Source organism: Haliaeetus albicilla, chromosome 3, assembly GCF_947461875.1.
Source record: "Haliaeetus albicilla chromosome 3, bHalAlb1.1, whole genome shotgun sequence".
Taxonomy (NCBI): domain Eukaryota; kingdom Metazoa; phylum Chordata; class Aves; order Accipitriformes; family Accipitridae; genus Haliaeetus; species Haliaeetus albicilla.
In genome coordinates this window covers 51,475,528-51,495,221 of record NC_091485.1, presented here as the reverse complement: position 1 = coordinate 51,495,221, position 19,694 = coordinate 51,475,528, and the positions used below count along the sequence as shown (strand labels likewise).

General features: G+C 38.3%; 1 protein-coding gene across 1 annotated transcript in view; it reads left to right on the top strand.

Annotated features, from left to right (window-relative positions):
* The first annotated feature begins 460 nt into the window (after positions 1–460).
* Positions 461–19,694, top strand: part of VIRMA (vir like m6A methyltransferase associated) — a 28,320-nt gene continuing 9,086 nt past the window's right edge. Inside the window, exons 1-17 of the mRNA XM_069779682.1 lie at positions 461–592; positions 3,816–3,931; positions 4,175–4,261; positions 4,665–4,713; positions 5,325–5,493; positions 6,419–6,541; positions 7,079–7,363; positions 8,041–9,193; positions 10,247–10,738; positions 11,491–11,645; positions 13,054–13,136; positions 13,593–13,686; positions 13,825–14,369; positions 14,949–15,184; positions 15,940–16,192; positions 17,761–17,978; positions 19,234–19,366. Coding sequence (XP_069635783.1) covers positions 530–592; positions 3,816–3,931; positions 4,175–4,261; positions 4,665–4,713; positions 5,325–5,493; positions 6,419–6,541; positions 7,079–7,363; positions 8,041–9,193; positions 10,247–10,738; positions 11,491–11,645; positions 13,054–13,136; positions 13,593–13,686; positions 13,825–14,369; positions 14,949–15,184; positions 15,940–16,192; positions 17,761–17,978; positions 19,234–19,366 — 4,254 coding nt within the window. The 5' untranslated portion in view covers positions 461–529. The remainder of the gene's footprint in view (positions 593–3,815; positions 3,932–4,174; positions 4,262–4,664; positions 4,714–5,324; positions 5,494–6,418; positions 6,542–7,078; positions 7,364–8,040; positions 9,194–10,246; positions 10,739–11,490; positions 11,646–13,053; positions 13,137–13,592; positions 13,687–13,824; positions 14,370–14,948; positions 15,185–15,939; positions 16,193–17,760; positions 17,979–19,233; positions 19,367–19,694) is intronic.

The window sequence follows — 19,694 nt, the reverse complement described above, 5'->3', positions numbered from 1 at the left end:
TCTCTGGAGAGCAGGGGCACCGCCCGAGGGCACCAGCCCCCTGCTCACAAGCTCAACCTCCAGCCACGAGTGCCGCGACGGCGACCCGGCTCCCGCCGCCGACCCGCAGCTCTCCCTCCGCTGCCTCCAGCGGGCAGCCACCGCCGAGGGGAAAGCCCGCCCGGCCTCCCCGCTCTCCGTCCCCCAGCCTTTGCCCTGCTCCAGTACGCTCGGCAGCGCCACGAGTGACCCCGCACCTCTCCCGGGCTGGGGAGCAGCGGGGGCGGCAGGTCTGCGGCCTCGCCCGCCGGGAGCGCCGCGCCGGAGACCGAGACCACGGCCACGGCCGCCGGCCCCGCCTCTGCCTCCCCTCACGGCGCTGAGGGCGCTGGCTCGCGCGCGGGCGGGGCAACGGTCACCGCCCGCCTCGCCCCGCCCCCTCGCCGCCGCCCCGCCCCTTCGCCACCGCCCCGCCCGCCCCCGGACACAGCGGCAGCCCGGAAGCGGTCGCGCTGCCGCCCGGAAGCTCTTCCCCCTCGGCCGAGCCAAGATGGCGGTGGACACCGCAACCGAGCTGCTGTTTTTAGACACGTTCAAGCACCAGAGCGCGGAGGTAACGCGGCGGGGGCGTTGGGGGCGCCGCTCCCACCCTCGTCTTCCTTCTTCCTGGCTGCTGCCGGCGGCCTCCTGCCCGCCCCGGGGCGTCCCCGGGCCGCGGCGGCTGCGGGGCACGGGGCGCCGCTGGGGCGAGCGGGGCTGGTGTAGGCCCCGGTAGTGGCAGGGGGCTAAGGGAGGGTATGGCGGTGGGAGAGGAGCGAAGATTTAGAGGTAATGGGGAGGAGAGGCTAGTGGGAAACAACGAGGGTAAAACCGATTTGAGAAGGCCTTCAGGGAGGAGGTCGGGGAGAGGGCCATACCCGGCCACTGGTGAGATGGAGGAGGAGCATTTGTGTGTATGTGAGATATTTCCTTAGATTTATGCAGCCTGCATGCATTGTGAACAAAAGGAATATTTCAGCCTTGCATTAGCAGTGGGAGATCGTGCAAGTATTCTGCTTCGAGGCTGCTGGATCCTGAGTATCCTTGAAGCTGCTTGTGTTGCAGCAGGTTTGTCCAGGGCTCAGTCCGTTGTGCTGTTCAGGGAGGAAGAAGGGGACCATCGGGGAAAACAAAAAGTGTAGTGTAACATGAGAAAGATGTTACGGAATCATGGAATATCTCAACTAGTAGGCATTAAGGAAAAAAAAAAAGTATTTTGAGCTGATGCTGCAGTTAAAAACAAACAGGAAGTTATTCTGGAGTCCTTTCTAGCTACCAGGATCAGAGACCCACGTGTATTTTTCATTCTACTATTTAAGACAATATTGGGCAGGAGATGCTAGCTACTCCTGTTCCTCTCCAGGACAGTATGTTCTCTTATTCAACATTTTTAATTGTGTATAATGCTTTCTGGCACTTTCATTCTTGCCAGTGACATTTTCCAAACCTAAACCATACTGCAATTTTATTAAATAAAAAAACAAAACATGTTTTACATGTTGCAGAAAAGTGTTCTTTATGTTATCCTAATTCTTGAGCTAAATGGATCATGAGTTTTGCCTTGGAACTTGCAGTTCTGGAAAAGTACTGCTGAGTTTGTAATAAAATTATTTATTTGGCTTAGCTATGGAGTTTAACATGTGTTGACCAGTTCTAATGTACGGGGTGTTTTTTTAATGTTTTGGAGGGAAAGTGGATTGGATTCACTTGCCATCCTGATAATATTGATGCATGGCTGTCAGGGCATAATCCCGTATCATTTAAGCAGGAATTTGTCTGTCTTTGGGCAGTGCTGCTGGGGATGCAGCCTCCTCAGCAGCAGCCTTCCCTTCAGAAATCTGAGTCTCCCACATGACACTACACCTTTTTTAAAGGCAAAGCAACTCACTCCTTGCAGGCTACAGTCACCTCGTTCCTGTTAAGAAAGCTGCGCTCCCTCTCATAGCGGGTTCCTTTTGTTCTACCATCCTGCTTGTAATGCGTCAGCCCACAGGGCACCATGTTGTATTTGTGTGCTAAAGGATGTATGCATAGATTTCTTATTAAATGACAGTAATACGTGCCCAAAAGTACGCACTTAAGTATTATTTAAAAAACTTTACTTGTGACTATTTCTTTGTTTATTAGTTTTCTAAAAATCTGAGTACTTTCTTGCCTTATGCTGGTAATTTTGGGGTTTCTTTTGCTTTCTGATTGTGAAGAAAGTTTGTCGTGGTTTAACCCCAGCTGGCAACTAAGCACCACAAAGATGCTTGTTCCCCGCCCCTGCAGTGGGATGGGGGAGAGAATTGGAAAGAAAAAAAAAAAAGTAAAACTCATGGGTTGAGATAAAGACACTTTAATAGGACAGAAAAGGAAGAAAATAATAATACTGGTCGTAATAATGATAATAATAACAACCATAAAAGAATTAGAATATACAAAACAAGTGAGGGACAATGCAATTGTTCACCACCCACTGACCGATGCCCAGCTGGTTCCTGAGCAGCGGCCCCTGGCCAGCTTTCCCCCCTGTTTATATACTAGGCATGACATCACATGGTATGGAATATTCCTCTGGCCAGTTTGGGTCAGTTGTCCTGGCTGTGTCCCCTCCCAACTTCTTGTGCCCCTCCAGCCTTCTTGCTGGCTGGGCATGAGAAACTGAAAAGTCCTTGACTTAGTATAAACACTACTTAGCACCAGCTGAGAACATCAGTGTGTTATCAACTTTCTTCTCATACTAAATCCAAAACACGGCACTATACCAGCTACTAGGAAGAAAATTAACTCTGTCCTGGCTGAAACCAGGACAAAGTTATATGACTTTTGGTTGCAGATCAATTTGTTTTTTAATTTTCATGTTTTAGTTATGTTGGTAGATATTTAGATCAGTTGTTTGGTTTTGTTTGTTTTGGTTTTTTTTTGCTAGTGCAGTCTTTGCTAATCCAATTTGCTAATTGGAAACATTCAGTGAGAAATGTGATTCTGAGCTTCTGTTCAAGAAAATCTTTATATGCTTACAGTTGGACATACAGTTGATCTATGTTTACTATTTTGTGAGTGTACATATCATAGAAATGATGTATAAATATAATAAGACCTAATATAGTGAATCTAGTGAGAGGAGAGTTTTAGCATTAATTTGGTGGCTGCTACATGGGAACTCACTGTGACTTTATGATTACTTCCTAGTTTGCTCAAGCATCTTTTAGGAGTGCTGAAGCATAGCATTTCTTTATACTTGCTATTTCTGTGTTGTAGACAGAAATGTTATTTGCAAGTGGTTTTCAGATGTTGTTGCAAAATTGGATAAATAAGCATCCTATGGAATTTTTGTACAGGTCTAGCAAAGCATTTATAGTATCGTTATTGTTTCTAATATTACATTTGAAATATAACATTTACTAGTGTTTAAAATTAAAACACATTTTCTTTTTTCTTTAGTTATAAACTTGATATGCTTTAATAAAAGGGAACTATATACTGAGTTTTTCTTTAATAATTTAAGTTCCAGTTTTTGCCCTTACCAACGTGCCTTCTGCTAGAGAAAAACTTGTTGCTGTTTAAAAGATTCTTGCAAATAAAGGGAACTAATGGTGTAAATAAACCAGTAACACTTTCTGTGAAAAAGTGTTAAAATATATGAAAAGTGCCAGAAGAAAAAAATCTTTTAATTTAATAGTGTTTAACATTTTACATAATCAAATTTTGTAATTATTAGGATTGCAACCTTAATTTGGTTAATAAAGAATATGAGTACATTATGTTGTTTCCATTTTACATTACTCAGACTTTCTTTTTTTTCTGTTTTGCAGCAAAGTACCAATATAGATGTAGTTCGTTTTCCATGCGTGGTTTACATAAATGAAGTACGTGTCATTCCTCCAGGAGTGAGAGCTCACACAAGTTTGCCTGACAATAGGGCTTATGGGTAAGTGAAAGATGCTAGGTGTCTGATTTAGGAACACCTTCCTGTTATTTTTGTCTTGAACTTGTATATCTCAATAGAACCTCCCATATAAAAAGGTAAAATGTATTTATGTGTCTGCTGAACTTGTAATTATTTTGGGGAATTATTTAAACAGTATAATTTAAAGTTTTTTTCCCTTGTTAGTCCTACCTACTCTGATAAGGAGCTCAAAGGGTTTAATTTTTACTTTTGTTCTCTTTTCAGGGAGACATCCCCACATACCTTTCAACTGGACTTGTTTTTCAACAATGTCAGCAAGCCAAGTGCCCCCGTTTTTGATAGGCTGGGGAGGTAAGTACTTTGAAGATTTGTGCGTGACTTCATTATCTACCGTTTCTTCTTGAGAATTTTTTAGTGCAGAAAATGCACAATAGAAAATCCATATCTCCCATGATTTTCATGTTTGGTCTGGTTTTTGCTAGTTGTGTTCTTGCCCTTTCCCTTCATTCTGTGTGGGAGGACAGAGGTTCATGCTTAAAAGAAGAGAAGATTCTGTTATTTTTAAACTTACAGAGCCCATATATATTAATGAAAAGTATTTTGTAGAAGTAAATGATTTTGCTCTCGTGTGTTTAAGAGCATGTATTTGTTTGGTGTTTTATTATTGGCTTATGTGTTTAGTACTGCTGTGTTTCATTTCTATAAACATGCTTTACATTAATGGAAAAATAACTTTGTCTATTTTACTTAACAGCCTTGAATATGATGAAAATACTTCAATTATTTTCAGACCCAATGCAAAGGTAATGCAATATGATTTAAACCTCCTTTTCTATATGTCATTTAGGTATAAATGTGGTTGCGTGTGGTGCATTAGCACTGTGTAAAGCATTTATTGTTTAAGATCTTATTCTAAAACCTGCCTGTAGTTCAGATACTCATTACTTTGGAGTCTGCATCTGTAACGGCATAAGTTGTAGAAGATTTGATTGCTTGACAGTTCCTGTGGAGATTAGCAAAAGAACTACCCACTAAGGAGCAAAGATGGATCAGAACATTGTGGCTGCAGGCTACAGCTAAGCACATAATTTTCAGTTCTGTTTGGGTTTATTTCATTCAGATCAGTATTTGTGTGACCAACAGTAATATTTTTTTTCATTAATAGCCTGTAGTACATTAGGCAATATGTTGCAAGGAATTCAATGCTTTTAGAGGAAGATTAATTATTTGTTGTAATGGTTGATATATTTAAAGTTTTCTCAGTTTTCAAAATGTGGGGTAAAGAGGTACTTTAATGTTCAGTTCTCCTTTCTTGCTTTTCTGCAGATACTGATAGAGTGATATTAAAATAAAATAACTTTTCTGAAGTTGTCTTGTGTTGTTTTTAAGTGCTTTTTCTTTTTTAACAAAACAGGTCAACACGGATGGATTAGTTCTAAGAGGGTGGTACAACTGTCTGACTTTGGCCATATATGGCTCAGTTGACAGGGTAATAAGTCATGAGAGAGAGTCACCTCCTCCACCCCCACCTCCACCCCCACCACCCCAGCAACAGCCTGGTTTAAAAAGAAACCCAAAACATGGTAAGCCTTGTGAGAAGACATAGATTTTTTTTTTTTTTATAAAATCAACATTATAGTATCCCATCTGAAAAAAACCCAATTCTTTCACATTTTAGATTTCAGTGGCTTTATTTTTCTAACTTTATGTCTTTGTCCTTTAGTTTTGTATTTTCTTTTAGATTTGTATTGAATAGTTTTAAGTAGATTCTTGTCTAGTGGTTTTTTGAGACTGGGGTACTTCATCTGTTGCTAATTACTTAGGATGGACAAAATGCAGTTTAATTTGCGTAAACTCGTTAAAATTTAGATGATTGAAATCTCAAAAAAAGTAATTAGAATAGCATTAAAATCATAACAAGAAAATTTGACAGTCATAATTAGCTTTCCTTTTGTGACTTGTAATTAAAGTACATTACAGAAGAGTGTTTGCTTTGCATTGGTGTTAGAGTGTCCATGAACAGAATCCATGATCAAGTTTCTGCTTCAATTTTGGTTTTCGATTTAAAATTAGAACTGTCTTGTTCAAGGTACAGCTATTGGGCTGCAAAATTTGAATACTCTGTGTAGTAAAAACCAGTTCTAAACTGTAAAAACCAGTTGATTAAAATGTAAACTTCCTTTTAAAAAGTAACTCAGATATTATTGGTAGAGTTTACACTATTGCTAGTGTCAAAGGCAAAAATGGCAATTACCCATGTTAATTTTAACCCAGTATTAAAAAACCATGAGTAGTGTTAATAAGCTTGCTTATTGATGTAGTTCTTGTTTACATCAAAAGTGACTTCAGAAAACTGCCTCACATACTGCAGATGCAGAATACAGATTAAGTAACAGCTGGGAAAGGAAGGTGTTCCCTAGTTACAAGTAACACTGAAAAACTAAAATTTCCCGCTTCTGTTCCTGCGATTCCATTAAATGCAAGTTTTTATTTTCACAATAAATATAGTTGATGGAGAGAAAGAAGACCAGTTCAATGGCAGCCCTCCAAGACCACAACCTAGGGGACCAAGGACACCTCCAGGCCCTCCTCCTCCTGACGATGATGAGGATGAACCTATGCCAGTATCAGGTAGAATGAGAACAGACTGTTTTATCTGCTGTACATCACTGCTTAGTGGAGGCAGAATTCTGTGTTCCTGCCCCATGTGAGGTTTCCTGTCTGCTGTTAGTCCTGCTGGACAGATTCAGTTTTTGGAAAGGGATTGAAAGAAAATCTGTTGGCTATGTTAAAGTGTATCAATTTAAGAGTTAGCAGATTTGAGAGTATCAGCTGTTGACCAATACACTGCTTGAACATGCTGCTCATATTTTATGTAAATGATCTGTTGACTCTGGTGTTCATTGCCCTTCTCCTCTATCCCTTTGCAGCATCTGCCAAATTCTCTGGTCTCCGTATGGGTTAAAAGTGCCAAGAACTCTTTATATGTTTCTTTATAGTCTTATAGAACTAAGTGATTGTTGCTTGTGTTCAATCAAATCACCTGAAGATTTTCTTCAAGCTTTTTTTATATCTCCACTATGCATAGTGCAGAATTCTAAAACATATTATTGAGTATTGGATTTCGGAGAAGTACTCTTACTTCTTAAAATTTGTATATGTTTTCAGTGGTTGGGGAAAAAGAAGATGATGTGGACCATAGGGAGGATTACTTTGAGCCCATTTCTCCTGATCGAACATCCATTCATCAAGAAAGCCAGTATTCTGATGATGGAGAAGTAGAGGAAGATCAACCAGAAGAAGGAGAAGATGAAGATGATGTGGATGTTGAGGAGGAGGAGGATGAGGATGATGATGATGGGCATACAGTAGAGAGTATTGCTGATGAGGAGGAGGAAGAGGAGGAGGAAGATGAAGATGAAGAAGAAGGTGAAGAGGAAGAAGAAGGTGAAGGTAAGTGAAGTTGTAAAAAGTTAGGAAAATATATCAGGTTTATGAATTTTTGATGGGAGTACTATTATGACTAGGTGCAAAGAGAACTGGATCTCTTTCCCGTGGTCATTGCACCATTGCCTGCCTTATTTATGGTTCTGACATTCTTGAGAACAGTATTTCGCTGTGGAATATTTATTCTTTTATAGTAAATCTTCCTGTTACTTTCCATAAATGGCGGAAAATAGATACAGCTTTTATAGGTGAGAATGAACATTTGATCTTGTTATCTGTTTTGTTTAAAAATATAGGAAAGTGGTGAAAGAAATTATTTCTTAATTAAAAATCAAATAAAGTTGTTTATGTAATGAAGTCAGGCTAGAAGTTTTATGAGAGATACAATCATAGGAAGAAAATTGGACAATATTCTTGTAGTAATGTGTACCCTAGTTAAACTTTTTACTTTATATATTCTTTTAAATATCTCCGTCATTACATAAAAAATATCTGTCAGCTGGGGCTTTCACTTACATCTGGAGAGAGAAAGCTTTCTGTATGTTAGTGTATGATTGTTCTCTAACCAGTAATATTTGTATTAAATAAATTATTACTTTTTAATTTTGAGAATATTCTCTGCAGTTATGAACTGGTTTATTCATAAGTGATTTTATTTCATAAATGAATCTTTTTCTTTTTAGGAGATGATGGATATGAGCAGATTTCAAGTGATGAAGATGGAATTGCTGATCTGGAACGTGAAACATTTAAGTATCCAAGCTTTGATATTGAATATACTCCTGAGGATCTTGCATCTGTGCCTCCTGTGACATATGAACCTTTTGAAAGGGAGCTTGGACCTCTTTTATACTTTAGCTGCCCTTACAAGACTGTATTTGAAAATGAAGTTGCTAAAATAAAGGACCAAGACCCAGAAAAAGAAAATTCAGGGGCAGTGGAAGCCTCAGTTAAATTAACTGAACTGTTGGAATTATATCAAGAGGAAAGGGGTGCAAAGTGGGTCACTGCATTAGAAGAAGTTCCGAGTTTAATAGTAAAAGGATTGAGCTACCTGCAGGTGAAAGACACAAAGCAAGACTATATTACCCAGCTAGTAGACTGGACCCTGCAAGCTTTAAACCTTCAGGTAGCTCTCAAACAGCCCATTGCTTTGAATGTCCGACAACTCAAAGCTGGGACAAAATTGGTATCGTCGTTAGGAGAATGTGGGACGCAAGGAATAATGGCACTCTTGCAGGCAGGAGTTATTAATGTGTTATTTGAACTGTTGTTTGCAGATCATGTGTCATCCTCCCTTAAGCTTAATGCTTTTAAAGCTTTGGATAGTGTTATTAGTATGACTGAGGGAATGGAAATGTTTCTAAGGGGTGGCGTAGATGTACATGAAAAAAGTGGTTATCAGAAACTCCTGGAACTCATACTGTTAGATCAGACTGTGAGAGTAGTTACTGCTGGTTCTGCAATTCTCCAGAAATGTCACTTCTATGAGATTCTGTCAGATATTAAAAAGGTGGTTGATCAGTTAGCAGAGAACACTCCTTCTCTTCCGAATCACACGGAGCCAGAACAGGACCAGGACTTGACAGGACTTGAAAGAACCAACCAAGAGTATGAGAATGATGTGGAGGCTCCTATGGACATGGATCATCTTTTGGAATCTTCTAATATAAGCGAAGGAGAAATGGAAAAACTTGTTAGTCTTCTTGAAGAAATATTCCATTTGATGGAAACTGCTCCTCATACAATGATTCAGCCACCTGTGAAATCTTTCCCAACCATGGCACGCATTACAGGCCCTTCAGAAAGGGATGATCCTTACCCTGTTCTGTTTAGGTATGGCAATTGCAAGTTTACTTTCCAGAGTGTATTTCCTCCAGCTTGATACAGATATTTTTTAAGGACGACCTTGCTGACTAACACTTTTCTAGATGTTTCATTTTCTACTTTATTGGAGGATTCTGGATTGTGCTTACAGAGTGTGAGAGAGTTTGATTGTTAATGTACCTGTTACTTTGTTGGCTTTCAATGAACCTAGCATGCATATAACAAGAAGCTAACCTCTTGCTATTACTGGTACCGTGCTAGCACTTCAGTCGCATTCATAGATCCTGGCTAGTTGTGCTAGGTGCTGTACAAGTGCATATTTGAAAACTGTTATAGATCTAGAGTGTTTTCCCTTTGTCGTCTTGGAACAAGTCTATGTGTATGAAAAAAACAAGTCTGGAATACCTCTCTCTCTATGCCGAGCTGGCAAGATATAAGCTAGCCTTGGTTAGAAGTCATGCAGTTGTGTCAGCGTAGCTCACTGTTTCACAGCATGGGCAGAGGAGCTGAGGCCTGCCTGCCTTCAGCCATTTAAAGGATCTCATGGGTTATTTCTCTGTTAGCAAGTTTCTGTCTAGAAAGTATTCCTCTAAATGCTAACAGGTTTCTTTGATAGTAGCATTGTAGGTCATGACTGAATATAAGTATCTACATGCAAAGAGTCTTCAAATCACCTCTTACGTGTGCTATAATGATTAATTTCTTAGCACATTTAAAACATTTAGTGCAGCATTGATGATTCAGATGCAGCAAATTTAATAAAACATAGAGTGTTATTTTGTTAGTAGGTAAGGTGAGTGGTTTTTTTTGTTTTGTTTTTTCTTTTTTTTTTTTTTGAGATCAGAACTTTATGTTTAGGGATTCATTCCCTGTAAATATTGTAGCAATTATGTTTTGTAAGATTAAAATTTTGTACTGCTTCATAATTAGTTATAATTTCTCATAGTCCACAGAGCGGTAAGTACTGAAGCTAGGAGGCATGTAACTTTATATGATGTTATTATGCAGTATTGACAGATGGTTATAATATTACTGATCGTTTTCCTGTTTGTTTTTTTTCAGGTATCTTCATAGTCACCATTTCTTGGAATGCATTACTTTGCTACTGTCTATTCCAGTGACAGGCGCACATCCAGGTGTGCTTCAAGCTATACGAGATATATTGCGTTTCCTGGCACAGTCACAGAAGGGTCTTCTTTTCTTTATTTCTGAGTATGAAGCAACGAACTTGTTGATCAGAGCACTTTGTCAGTTTTCTGATCCGGATCAAGAGGAAGGTCTCCAATCGGATGGTGCCAGTGAGGATACTTTTGCACTGTGGCTCCTGCATTCAACACAGACGTTACAGTGCATTTCAGAATTATTCTGCCACTTTCAGCGGTGCACAGCCAGTGAGGAGACTGACCATTCAGATCTGCTGGGAACACTTCACAACCTTTACTTGATTACCTTTAACCCTGTGGGAAGATCTGCTGTGGCTCATGTATTCAGTCTGGAGAAAAATCTCCAAAGTCTTATTACTTTAATGGAGTACTATTCCAAAGAAGCTTTAGGGTAATTTATGAGTTTATTTATATCCTTTAGGTTTTTACATTTTAAAACTGTATATCTTCTATAAATAATTCAGTAAAATCTAAAATATTTTTTCTTTTATATCATGATATTTTTATTTAAAAACAAAACAACTTTTAAGTAGAAGAACGTAATAGAAAATCAGGCCTGTCATTTGTAATCAAGTACTTAATACCCAGAATCTGCATAGTTCATCCACAAAGGTGTTGTAATATAAGTCAGACTTCTGGCTATATGAAAAAATGAGTAAGTAGGCAGTTTTCATTCAAGCATAAAATTTGACTGTGAAACAAGAAAAGGTTTGACTGGGGAAACTGGACACTGCACACTTCTCTGGGGTGGGAATCTCTCAGTTCTTTGAGTTCTTATAAGTGTTAAAACCAGTCATTATTTTCTCTGGACATGCAGTTTTACTACTTTAGGTAGCGGTGCTTTTAAAACAAGATTTGTAAAACAGGCAGAGTTACGGAAAAAGATTTGTGTGATGCTTGACTTGCTCTAGTCTTTTGTGGATGCTGAAATAAATATGAAGTCAATGTAAAAGAAAGCTTTCACTTTTCCAAAAGGATAGGAGAAAATTGGGGTTTTTTTTTTTTGGTTGATAATTATATGAGGCAATCCTTGGTGAAGGTAAAAGTTCTGTAGGTAGATTTTTAGGGGTCAAAGAATGAAAACCTAACAGATACACGGTTGTATTAGCTGAGATCTAAAGAAAATCCTTATTGTTGTTTCAGAGACTCAAAGTCTAAGAAGTCAGTTGCTTATAATTATGCCTGCATCCTTGTTTTGCTGGTGGTTCAATCTTCCAGTGATGTCCAAATGCTGGAACAGCACTCGGTGCCTTTGCTGAAGCTTTGTAAAGCAGATGAAAATAACACCAAATTGCAAGGTACAGTATGTGTCATTATCAACTGAATTGTTTGAATGTATAGAAGAAACCTTTTATATGTGGGTAATTGATGCTTCATGATCATCTGGTTTGGATAATGTGTGTAATGAAGTTCTTTTTCCAGCTGCATCTGATTAGTTGAGTCACTGAGATAATGTGTAATTTGTTTTTCTGTTAATGAGAGTTAAATAGGAAATTCTTTACAGTTATATTATTTTTCAAGTAATAACTACCATGAATTTTGGATAATTACAGGAAGTTTGAAATTATTTCTGTGTTGAAAATAGGAGAGCAAGTTTTAGTAAAAGTGGACTAACTAGTTAGTGAGCTGACTCTTACTTCTGTTTTTCCCTTTAGTGATGTAGCCTTGTAGGGTCTTTATATACTAATAAATAAACCTGTGACTGTTTCCTGGTACCTAGGCCAAGTGGCATGGAATAGTCCATGTTACCCTGTTACTAAATTTTTTGACCTCCAAACTGTGTCTTGGTGTGTTGCCTCACAGATCAGGCCCAGGTCATTTGGAAAAAGCCTGTTGGGGACTGTTCTGACACCAGAACATTGAAACTCTGATGTCCAGAGTTGTGCTCTGCACCGCTCAACTGACTTGTGTAGACATACCAATAATTTCTTCCAAAACTTAAATGCACTGAAAGAAATCAGAATTCTTCAAAGTTTTAGTTTAATTCCCTCCTCTGCCATGCTTTTATTTTTTCCTCGTCACCTGATAATCAGTTTCATGAGAGGCAGGGCTTCACGTGCCTTAAGCCTTTGGCTTAAACCAAATCATGTAATTAGTCTGAGAATACTTGTTCAGTTCATATCCAGTCGACCTTTGAACCTTCACATTCTTTTAAATATTTTCAGGAACAACGGGTGTTAAAACTTTAAATCTCTTGTCCCCAAAAATTGGGACTTTCAGGTAATTCTGGACTAAGAGAGAGACTGTTAATCTATAAAGACTTCCAGAATGAGTATGTGCTACTGGTGCAGAGATTGGCTCCATTTGGGCATTTAATAGGAGTTTTGTATTCCTTTTGTAATAACCTGTTATGTACATTAAATGGAATGTGCTTTGGTCCTTGCTCTTGATGGCTTTTTCTTCAGCTGACAGTGGGACCCTTAGTGTCTTTTATATTATTACAAATAATATAGATAATAAAGTGAAAATTATTTGAGTGTTCGGGTTGACTTAAGCCAAATTTTGTCCATGTACGTGAGGTGTATTGCCTGTTCTGAAGTCTTATTTTTGTTGATGCTTTTCAGCTGGCTACAGCTGCAATGTATGCCTCACAAATTTCACACTTTGCCTTAGTACCTGTTGTGTAAATTAAGTACATTTTTATTGAAAAAAGTTCTATTTTCATAAATGCACTGACAAGTTACTTAAGTCTTTTTTTTCCCCTAGAGCTCAGCAAGTGGCTTGAACCTTTGAAGAATCTTAGATTTGAAATAAATTGTATTCCAAACCTCATTGAATATATCAAACAGGTTAGTAAAATACAGATAGATGCTATCTTTTAGTTGTGTTCTATAAGCTTAGACCTTTTGTAGTTTGATATTTTATCTTAGGTATGTACTAACATATGATACTTAAAAATATATACTATTATCCAAAACATTTTTATTAAAGCTTATGATCTAGGCCAGTTCTTGCACTCAGTTATATTTATTGAAACAAAATCTAAGGTAACTACATGATGCAAAGATCCAACTATTTAAATCTTTTAGCTTCCCATAAAACCACAGTGCAAACATTGACCTTCTGTTTTTTGCTTCTGCTGTATTTGTGACCACTTTTGAAAAGGTGGAATAATTGAGCTTAAATTTTGTGGATTACTTACGGTAAGTAAATACAGAATTTGAGTACTAAGCTAGTGATACACTTGTAAAGTCCTTCCTTGTAATACAGGTTCTTTTATTTTTATTTTTTTTCCCCCATAAAAGAATATTGACAGTTTGATGACCCCAGATGGAGTTGGTCTTCCTACTGCACTTCGTGTTCTTTGTCATGTTGCATGTCCACCGCCTCTGGTAGAAGGTACGGTTGATACATTTGTACTGCTTAACATAGAAACCTTAGTTTTCTGAGTCTTTGACTTGTAAACATGTCTAAAGTGTAACTGTGATTGCCCCAGAGAAATTAGACATACAGAAATATTATTTCTTTTCCATACAGGTCAACAGAAGGACCTTAAATGGAATCTTGCAGTTATTCAGCTCTTTTCTTCTGAGGGAATGGACACCTTCATCCGGGTATTACAGAAGCTGAACAGCATACTTATTCAGCCTTGGCGACTCCATGTCAACATGGGCACCACGCTTCACAGAGTTACTACTATTTCTATGGCCCGCTGTACACTTACTCTCCTTAAAACAATGCTAACAGAACTCCTGAGGGGTGGATCTTTTGAATTCAAAGACATGCGTGTTCCATCAGCACTTGTTTCTTTACACATGCTCCTGTGTTCTATTCCTCTCTCAGGCCGCTTAGATAGCGATGAACAAAAAATTCAGAATGACATTGTTGATATCTTACTGACTTTTACACAAGGTGTTAATGAAAAACTTACAATTTCTGAAGAAACTTTGGCGAATAATACCTGGTCTTTAATGCTGAAGGAAGTTCTCTCTTCAATTTTGAGAATTCCTGAAGGCTTTTTCTCTGGACTTATACTGCTTTCAGAATTGTTGCCTCTTCCACTGCCCATGCAGACGACTCAGGTATAATTTAGATTTACTTAGTTTTTAAAGAATTTTAATTATGTATAACCCTTAGACCATTTTTGTAGTTGTGGAAAAAACAGATATGTGAAAGGATGAATTAAAGTTTCTGTAAAGCATTTGTGTTCATATAGAGTCTCTGAAGATATATTTTTTCATCAGAAACAAAATTGTTATTATTTGGAGCATCTTTTAAAATTAGCAGTCATGTGTTGTCCTTTTGCCCCTTGTGAAGTTATCTAGACTCCCATTCTGGTACTTAAATGATTGGCTATGAAGCCTTTGAATTTAACCCAGAATGCCAAACTCCCAGTATATTAAGGCTCTTCTTTCTTTTCGCATAGATCTTGAATTTGTGATCTTTTGTAAGCATAAAAGACGTGTGACAACCTATGCTCCTGAAGGAATACTAATTTGCTGGAATCATGCCCTGTCATTCAGTGATAATAATGAAAATGGTGTTCCACATGTTTGATGAGGACAGTATTAGTACTTAGTCTTTGTTTATACCTTGTGATAGAATTCAGGTTTTATGATAAAAGTTGAAAGGAAAAACCTCCTGTCCTTCTGTTCCTGCAGGTGATTGAACCACATGATATTTCAGTGGCACTCAACACCAGGAAGCTGTGGAGTATGCATCTTCATGTTCAGGCCAAACTGATCCAAGAGATAGTTCGATCTTTCTCTGGTTCATCTTGCCAGCCTATTCAGCATATGTTGAGACGTATTTGTGTTCAGTTGTGTGACTTGGCTTCACCTACTGCTCTTCTTATCATGAGGACTGTATTGGATCTGATTGTAGAAGACCTACAAAGGTATCTTCTTTTGCAAAGATTTCTTTAATGAAGTGTTAAATTCACCTTGGTTCTGTGCAGTAGATTTAGCAGGAGGAGAATACTTTCAGAAATATTACTTACCCGTTATGAACTGAATGAATTCTCAGTCCAGTGCTATATACTGTGTCCTGGTAATGCATAATGTTGCCAAGGAACCAGCTCATACTTTTAAGTTTTGATGTAGACAGTTTCACATCGTATGTTTATGATAAGTATTTTAGAAAGATTTTCTTCAGGCTGTCCCTACAAAGCCATATTTCATCTGTGAAGTGCTTCTAAAGGACCTATCTGATATAAATAAGAAAAGTAGGCCAGTAAAGTTTGCTGTCCTGGGATTTGCATACTAACAGGAAAATGTGTAGGTGTTTGTAAGCTGGAGGAAGTTGAGTACTACAAATTCAGAGGGTTTTGAAACAATGAGTACTTTTATTTAAAAGCATAATTATCCACACAGAATTCAATACTGTTTGTATAAAAGCATATTTATCCTTATACAATTTGATACTCTCTTGTATGTTAAATGCACAGTAGATTAGTTAATTTATGATGCAATCAGAAGTCATTTAGTGAAAGTTGAGCAGTTTTCAAAAAGTAAATCAAACTCTAAGTTTAAATATGTAAACTAGGTGTTTTTTTTAAAAATGCAGAATTATATGACTCCTGTAATGGTTGTTTTTGTAGTTTTTTAGATCACTTTAAAACAGCTTTTTCAAAGTGCATTGGTATCATTTCAGCAACACGGAAGATAAAGAGAAACAGTACACTGGACAGACCACTCGATTGCTTGCTTTATTGGATGCCCTGGCTTCACATAAAGCTTGTAAATTGGCTATTTTGCATCTTATCAACGGAACTACTAAAGGTGATGAAAAGTATGCAGAGGTTTTCCAGGAGCTCTTGGCTTTGATGCGATCGGCTGGGGACAACGTCACTCATCAGCAGTGCGCTGAATATGTAACTTCCCTTTTGCAGTCCCTCTGTGATCAGGTATTTTCTATATTTAATGCATAACGTGTTGATAATTGTAGGAGACAAATCAAATGAGGTTATTTCTTAGGTGCCTGCTTTTTTCCAAAAGAAAAAAAAAAATCAACATTGTTAAAACACAAAAAAGAAAAAATGTGTATGGTTGGCTGCTTTCGCAGACTTGCTGTCTTGTTGCTCTTGAATGTACGTAAATCCTTTCATTTTATGATATCTCTTTTGCTTTATGTGCACTATTCTGGTAGCTCATTAGAGGCCGAAAACTGAATTGCACAAAGATTGACTGTCCCCTCAGCTGAGAGAGTGATGTTATTTCTCCCTATGGGCCACTGGCAAAACTTGAGTTGTCACTACTCACCTCTTGCCTAGTTGAATAAATAAGTATCTCTTAGTTGTCTAACTGAAACCTCTTAAAAATGTATTCCAAATATAAAGATATATATGATATGCTGCTACCGTAAAACTCCACCATTAAAAAACCCAACAGTATAAGTTACTAGAACACGGTAAGAAATGTTATCTGAAAACTGATTCATAGACTAGCCCTGGTAGTTTCTCATTATTGCATGCATAGATTTGCATGTCATTATTTGCCTTACTAGTTGCATGTATTTATTTGCTTTAGTGCTTACCCCCTTATGCAAAAGCAATTTGGGCGCTGTTAGTCAGTAGAGATTAATCAGCCATTTGCATATAAACAAGAGTTCTTTGCCCATACAAATCCATTGTGAAAGTCAATCTTGTTTTATTTTATGTAAAACGTGGAGGGGGTGGTAGATCTTAAACTTTCTAGGTGGTGTCTGCAGCCTCTTGATTTTCAGAGAATCACAAAATCATAGAATATCTCAAGCTGGAAGGGACCCATAAGGATCAAGTCCAACTCCTTGCTTCTCACAGGACTACCTAAAACTAAACCATATGACTAAGAGCATTGTCCAGATGCTCCTTGAACTCTGATGGGCTTGATGCCGTGACCGCTCCCCTGGGGAACCTGTTCCAGTGGCCAACTACCCTCTGAGTGAAGAACCTTTTCCTAATGTCCAACCTGAACTTCCCCTGACACAGTTTCATTCCATTTCCTTGTGTCCTACCGCTGGTCACCAGAAAGGAGATCAGCACCTCCTCCTCCGCTGCCCCCTTTGAGGAAGTTGTAGACTGCGATGAGGTCACCCCTCAGCCTTCTCTTCTCCAAGCTGAACAAGCCAAGTGACCTCAGCCGTTCCTTGTATTTTGATGGATGTTTTGAGATTAAGGGACAGTTTGACTACCTAGGCAGGAAACTGTATGCATATTATCCAATGACTGGCTTTTAGTTGTGGCTCTGCTATCGCATTTCACCTTTTGAAGTTTTTATGTTTTTAAAAATCAATAATGGTTTGTAACCCTTAACAGAACCAAATTAAAAAGGATACTTTGGATTAGTATTTTACTGGTCAGTAATTGAAATACTGGAATAAGATGATAAAGGGGTGGTGAAAGAACCTAGTGCTTCTGACTTAACGTATGGTTTATACTTATTGCTGGTGTACAGAATGCATTTTTTACTATGTATAGTAATCATTTTTTTATAGGATATTGCACTCATTTTACCAAGTTCATCAGAAGGCCCTGTGTCTGAATCAGAGCAGCTTTCCAACTCCTTACCAAGCAAAGAGCTGATGCCCTTAATTTGCGACTGTCTGATGGAAGCATTAACTAATTCTGAGAGCAGTTACAGTTGTCTGCTGACATGTATCCGAACAATGATGTTCCTTACAGAGCATGACTATGGCTTCTATCACTTAAAGAGGTATGGTATTTTAAGACATTGCTGACAACTTTGAAGTATTTAAAAACTTCTGCAGTGTGAAATCATTTCCTACTGATCTAGTAGGAGACATTGAGGATAAGGCACCTGAACTTTCATTTCTATTTGGGGCTTCAGTGTTTTACTCAGTATTTTGGTCTTCCTTCAGTTGAGATTTTACCTCTGAATAATTTCTGCAGTGTGCACACAGGAGCACTTTCTTTCAAGAAACAAACAAAGCATTGAAAAAAGGCTTCTATGCTCCATTTCCCCACTCCAAGGCTGGAGGATTAGAATGAGATATAATGCTTATGTCCTTCCCTTTTGAGTGACTCAGTAGTTAGAGCTGTTGTCTGGGATACTGGAGAGCTGTCTGTCATTCCCTCTATTTTGAGGGGATTCAGTCTGCACTTCCCCAGAGTGTTCTGACCTCCAGGCAATTAAGGCTTTTGAAATGAGGATTTTTTTTTTTTTTTTTTTTAAACTATTTCTGTTGACTCCACTCCCTTTTGAACAGAACATATACATGCATTGGACAGTATTATGTTGTTTTGACACTTAACTCCTTGTCCTGTATTTGGACCTGTTTCTGTCCACTGAGGGTGAGGTGCAGAGAGGCAAGTAATTTTTGAGGTTCCCAAAGAGAATAAGGTAGTATCTGGAGCCTTGTCAATAAAAGGTTGTTCAAAACACTCTTCTAAGCAGTGCTGCAGAACGGTGCTGCTCAGACTGCAAGAAGCTATACAACCCGCAAATGAAAAATAAACAGGTTAAAGATGCTGTTATTTCTATGATCTCCTATGTCTAGCTGTCAGCTTCAGTGCACAGTCTTGCTATTTCTGTGTTTGTTTCTGGTTTGTTTCTGCAGTTAGACATAATGAGATGCAGTGAAATTGTAAGAGCAAGCATGATCCTGCTTTATACATAAGGCCCTTGTGCAAGCAAATATTTCTGTACCCCTATCCCTTGTCTGCCAAAGATGAAAATGTAATTTCTTGCAGGTTTTGGAGGTATTGCTGTAGTATGTGTAGCCGTATATGTGCAGTCTGAAATATCTGCAGACAGCACTGGTGACAACAACAGTCTAGTACAGAGAAAATAATGAAGCTCCAGCTTTATAATCAAAACTCAACTTGATAATTGTAAAATTTACCAAATCTATTTTGCATATATGTTGTTTTCTTATAAGAAGTTACAGTGGAATGGTCACAATGAATGCACTAATAAAGTATTTTCTCTCTTTTCATTATGAAAACAGCTCTCTAAGAAAACACAGCAGTGCTCTGTACACTGTATTAAAGCGAGTAATAACTAGTTTTAGCAAAGACACAGGTGAACTGGCCTCTTCTTTTTTGGATTTTATGCGACAGATTCTAAACTCTGATACGCTGGTAAGTGAATATATATCAAATACTTAGACAAACCTAGCTGCATTTCTCTGAAATCTGCAGTGTGAGACACATTCAGGAACAATTATTTCAGAAAGCAGTTCACTGTGCAGATTGCTGTGTGAGGCTTTTCCATCAGTAGTGTTAGTGCCATCTTTAGTTTTTAATGAGATCTGTGAAAGCTAGGCAGAATATATGTTTAGTAAATAAGAGGGTTTTTCAGTAGGAAGAACAGCATATTGATTCATATTGATTTCTTAAATGAATAGCATCCTATTGTGTCGAGGTTTTAGATTCATGGCATCCTGTTAGAGTTGCTGTATAGATAAGG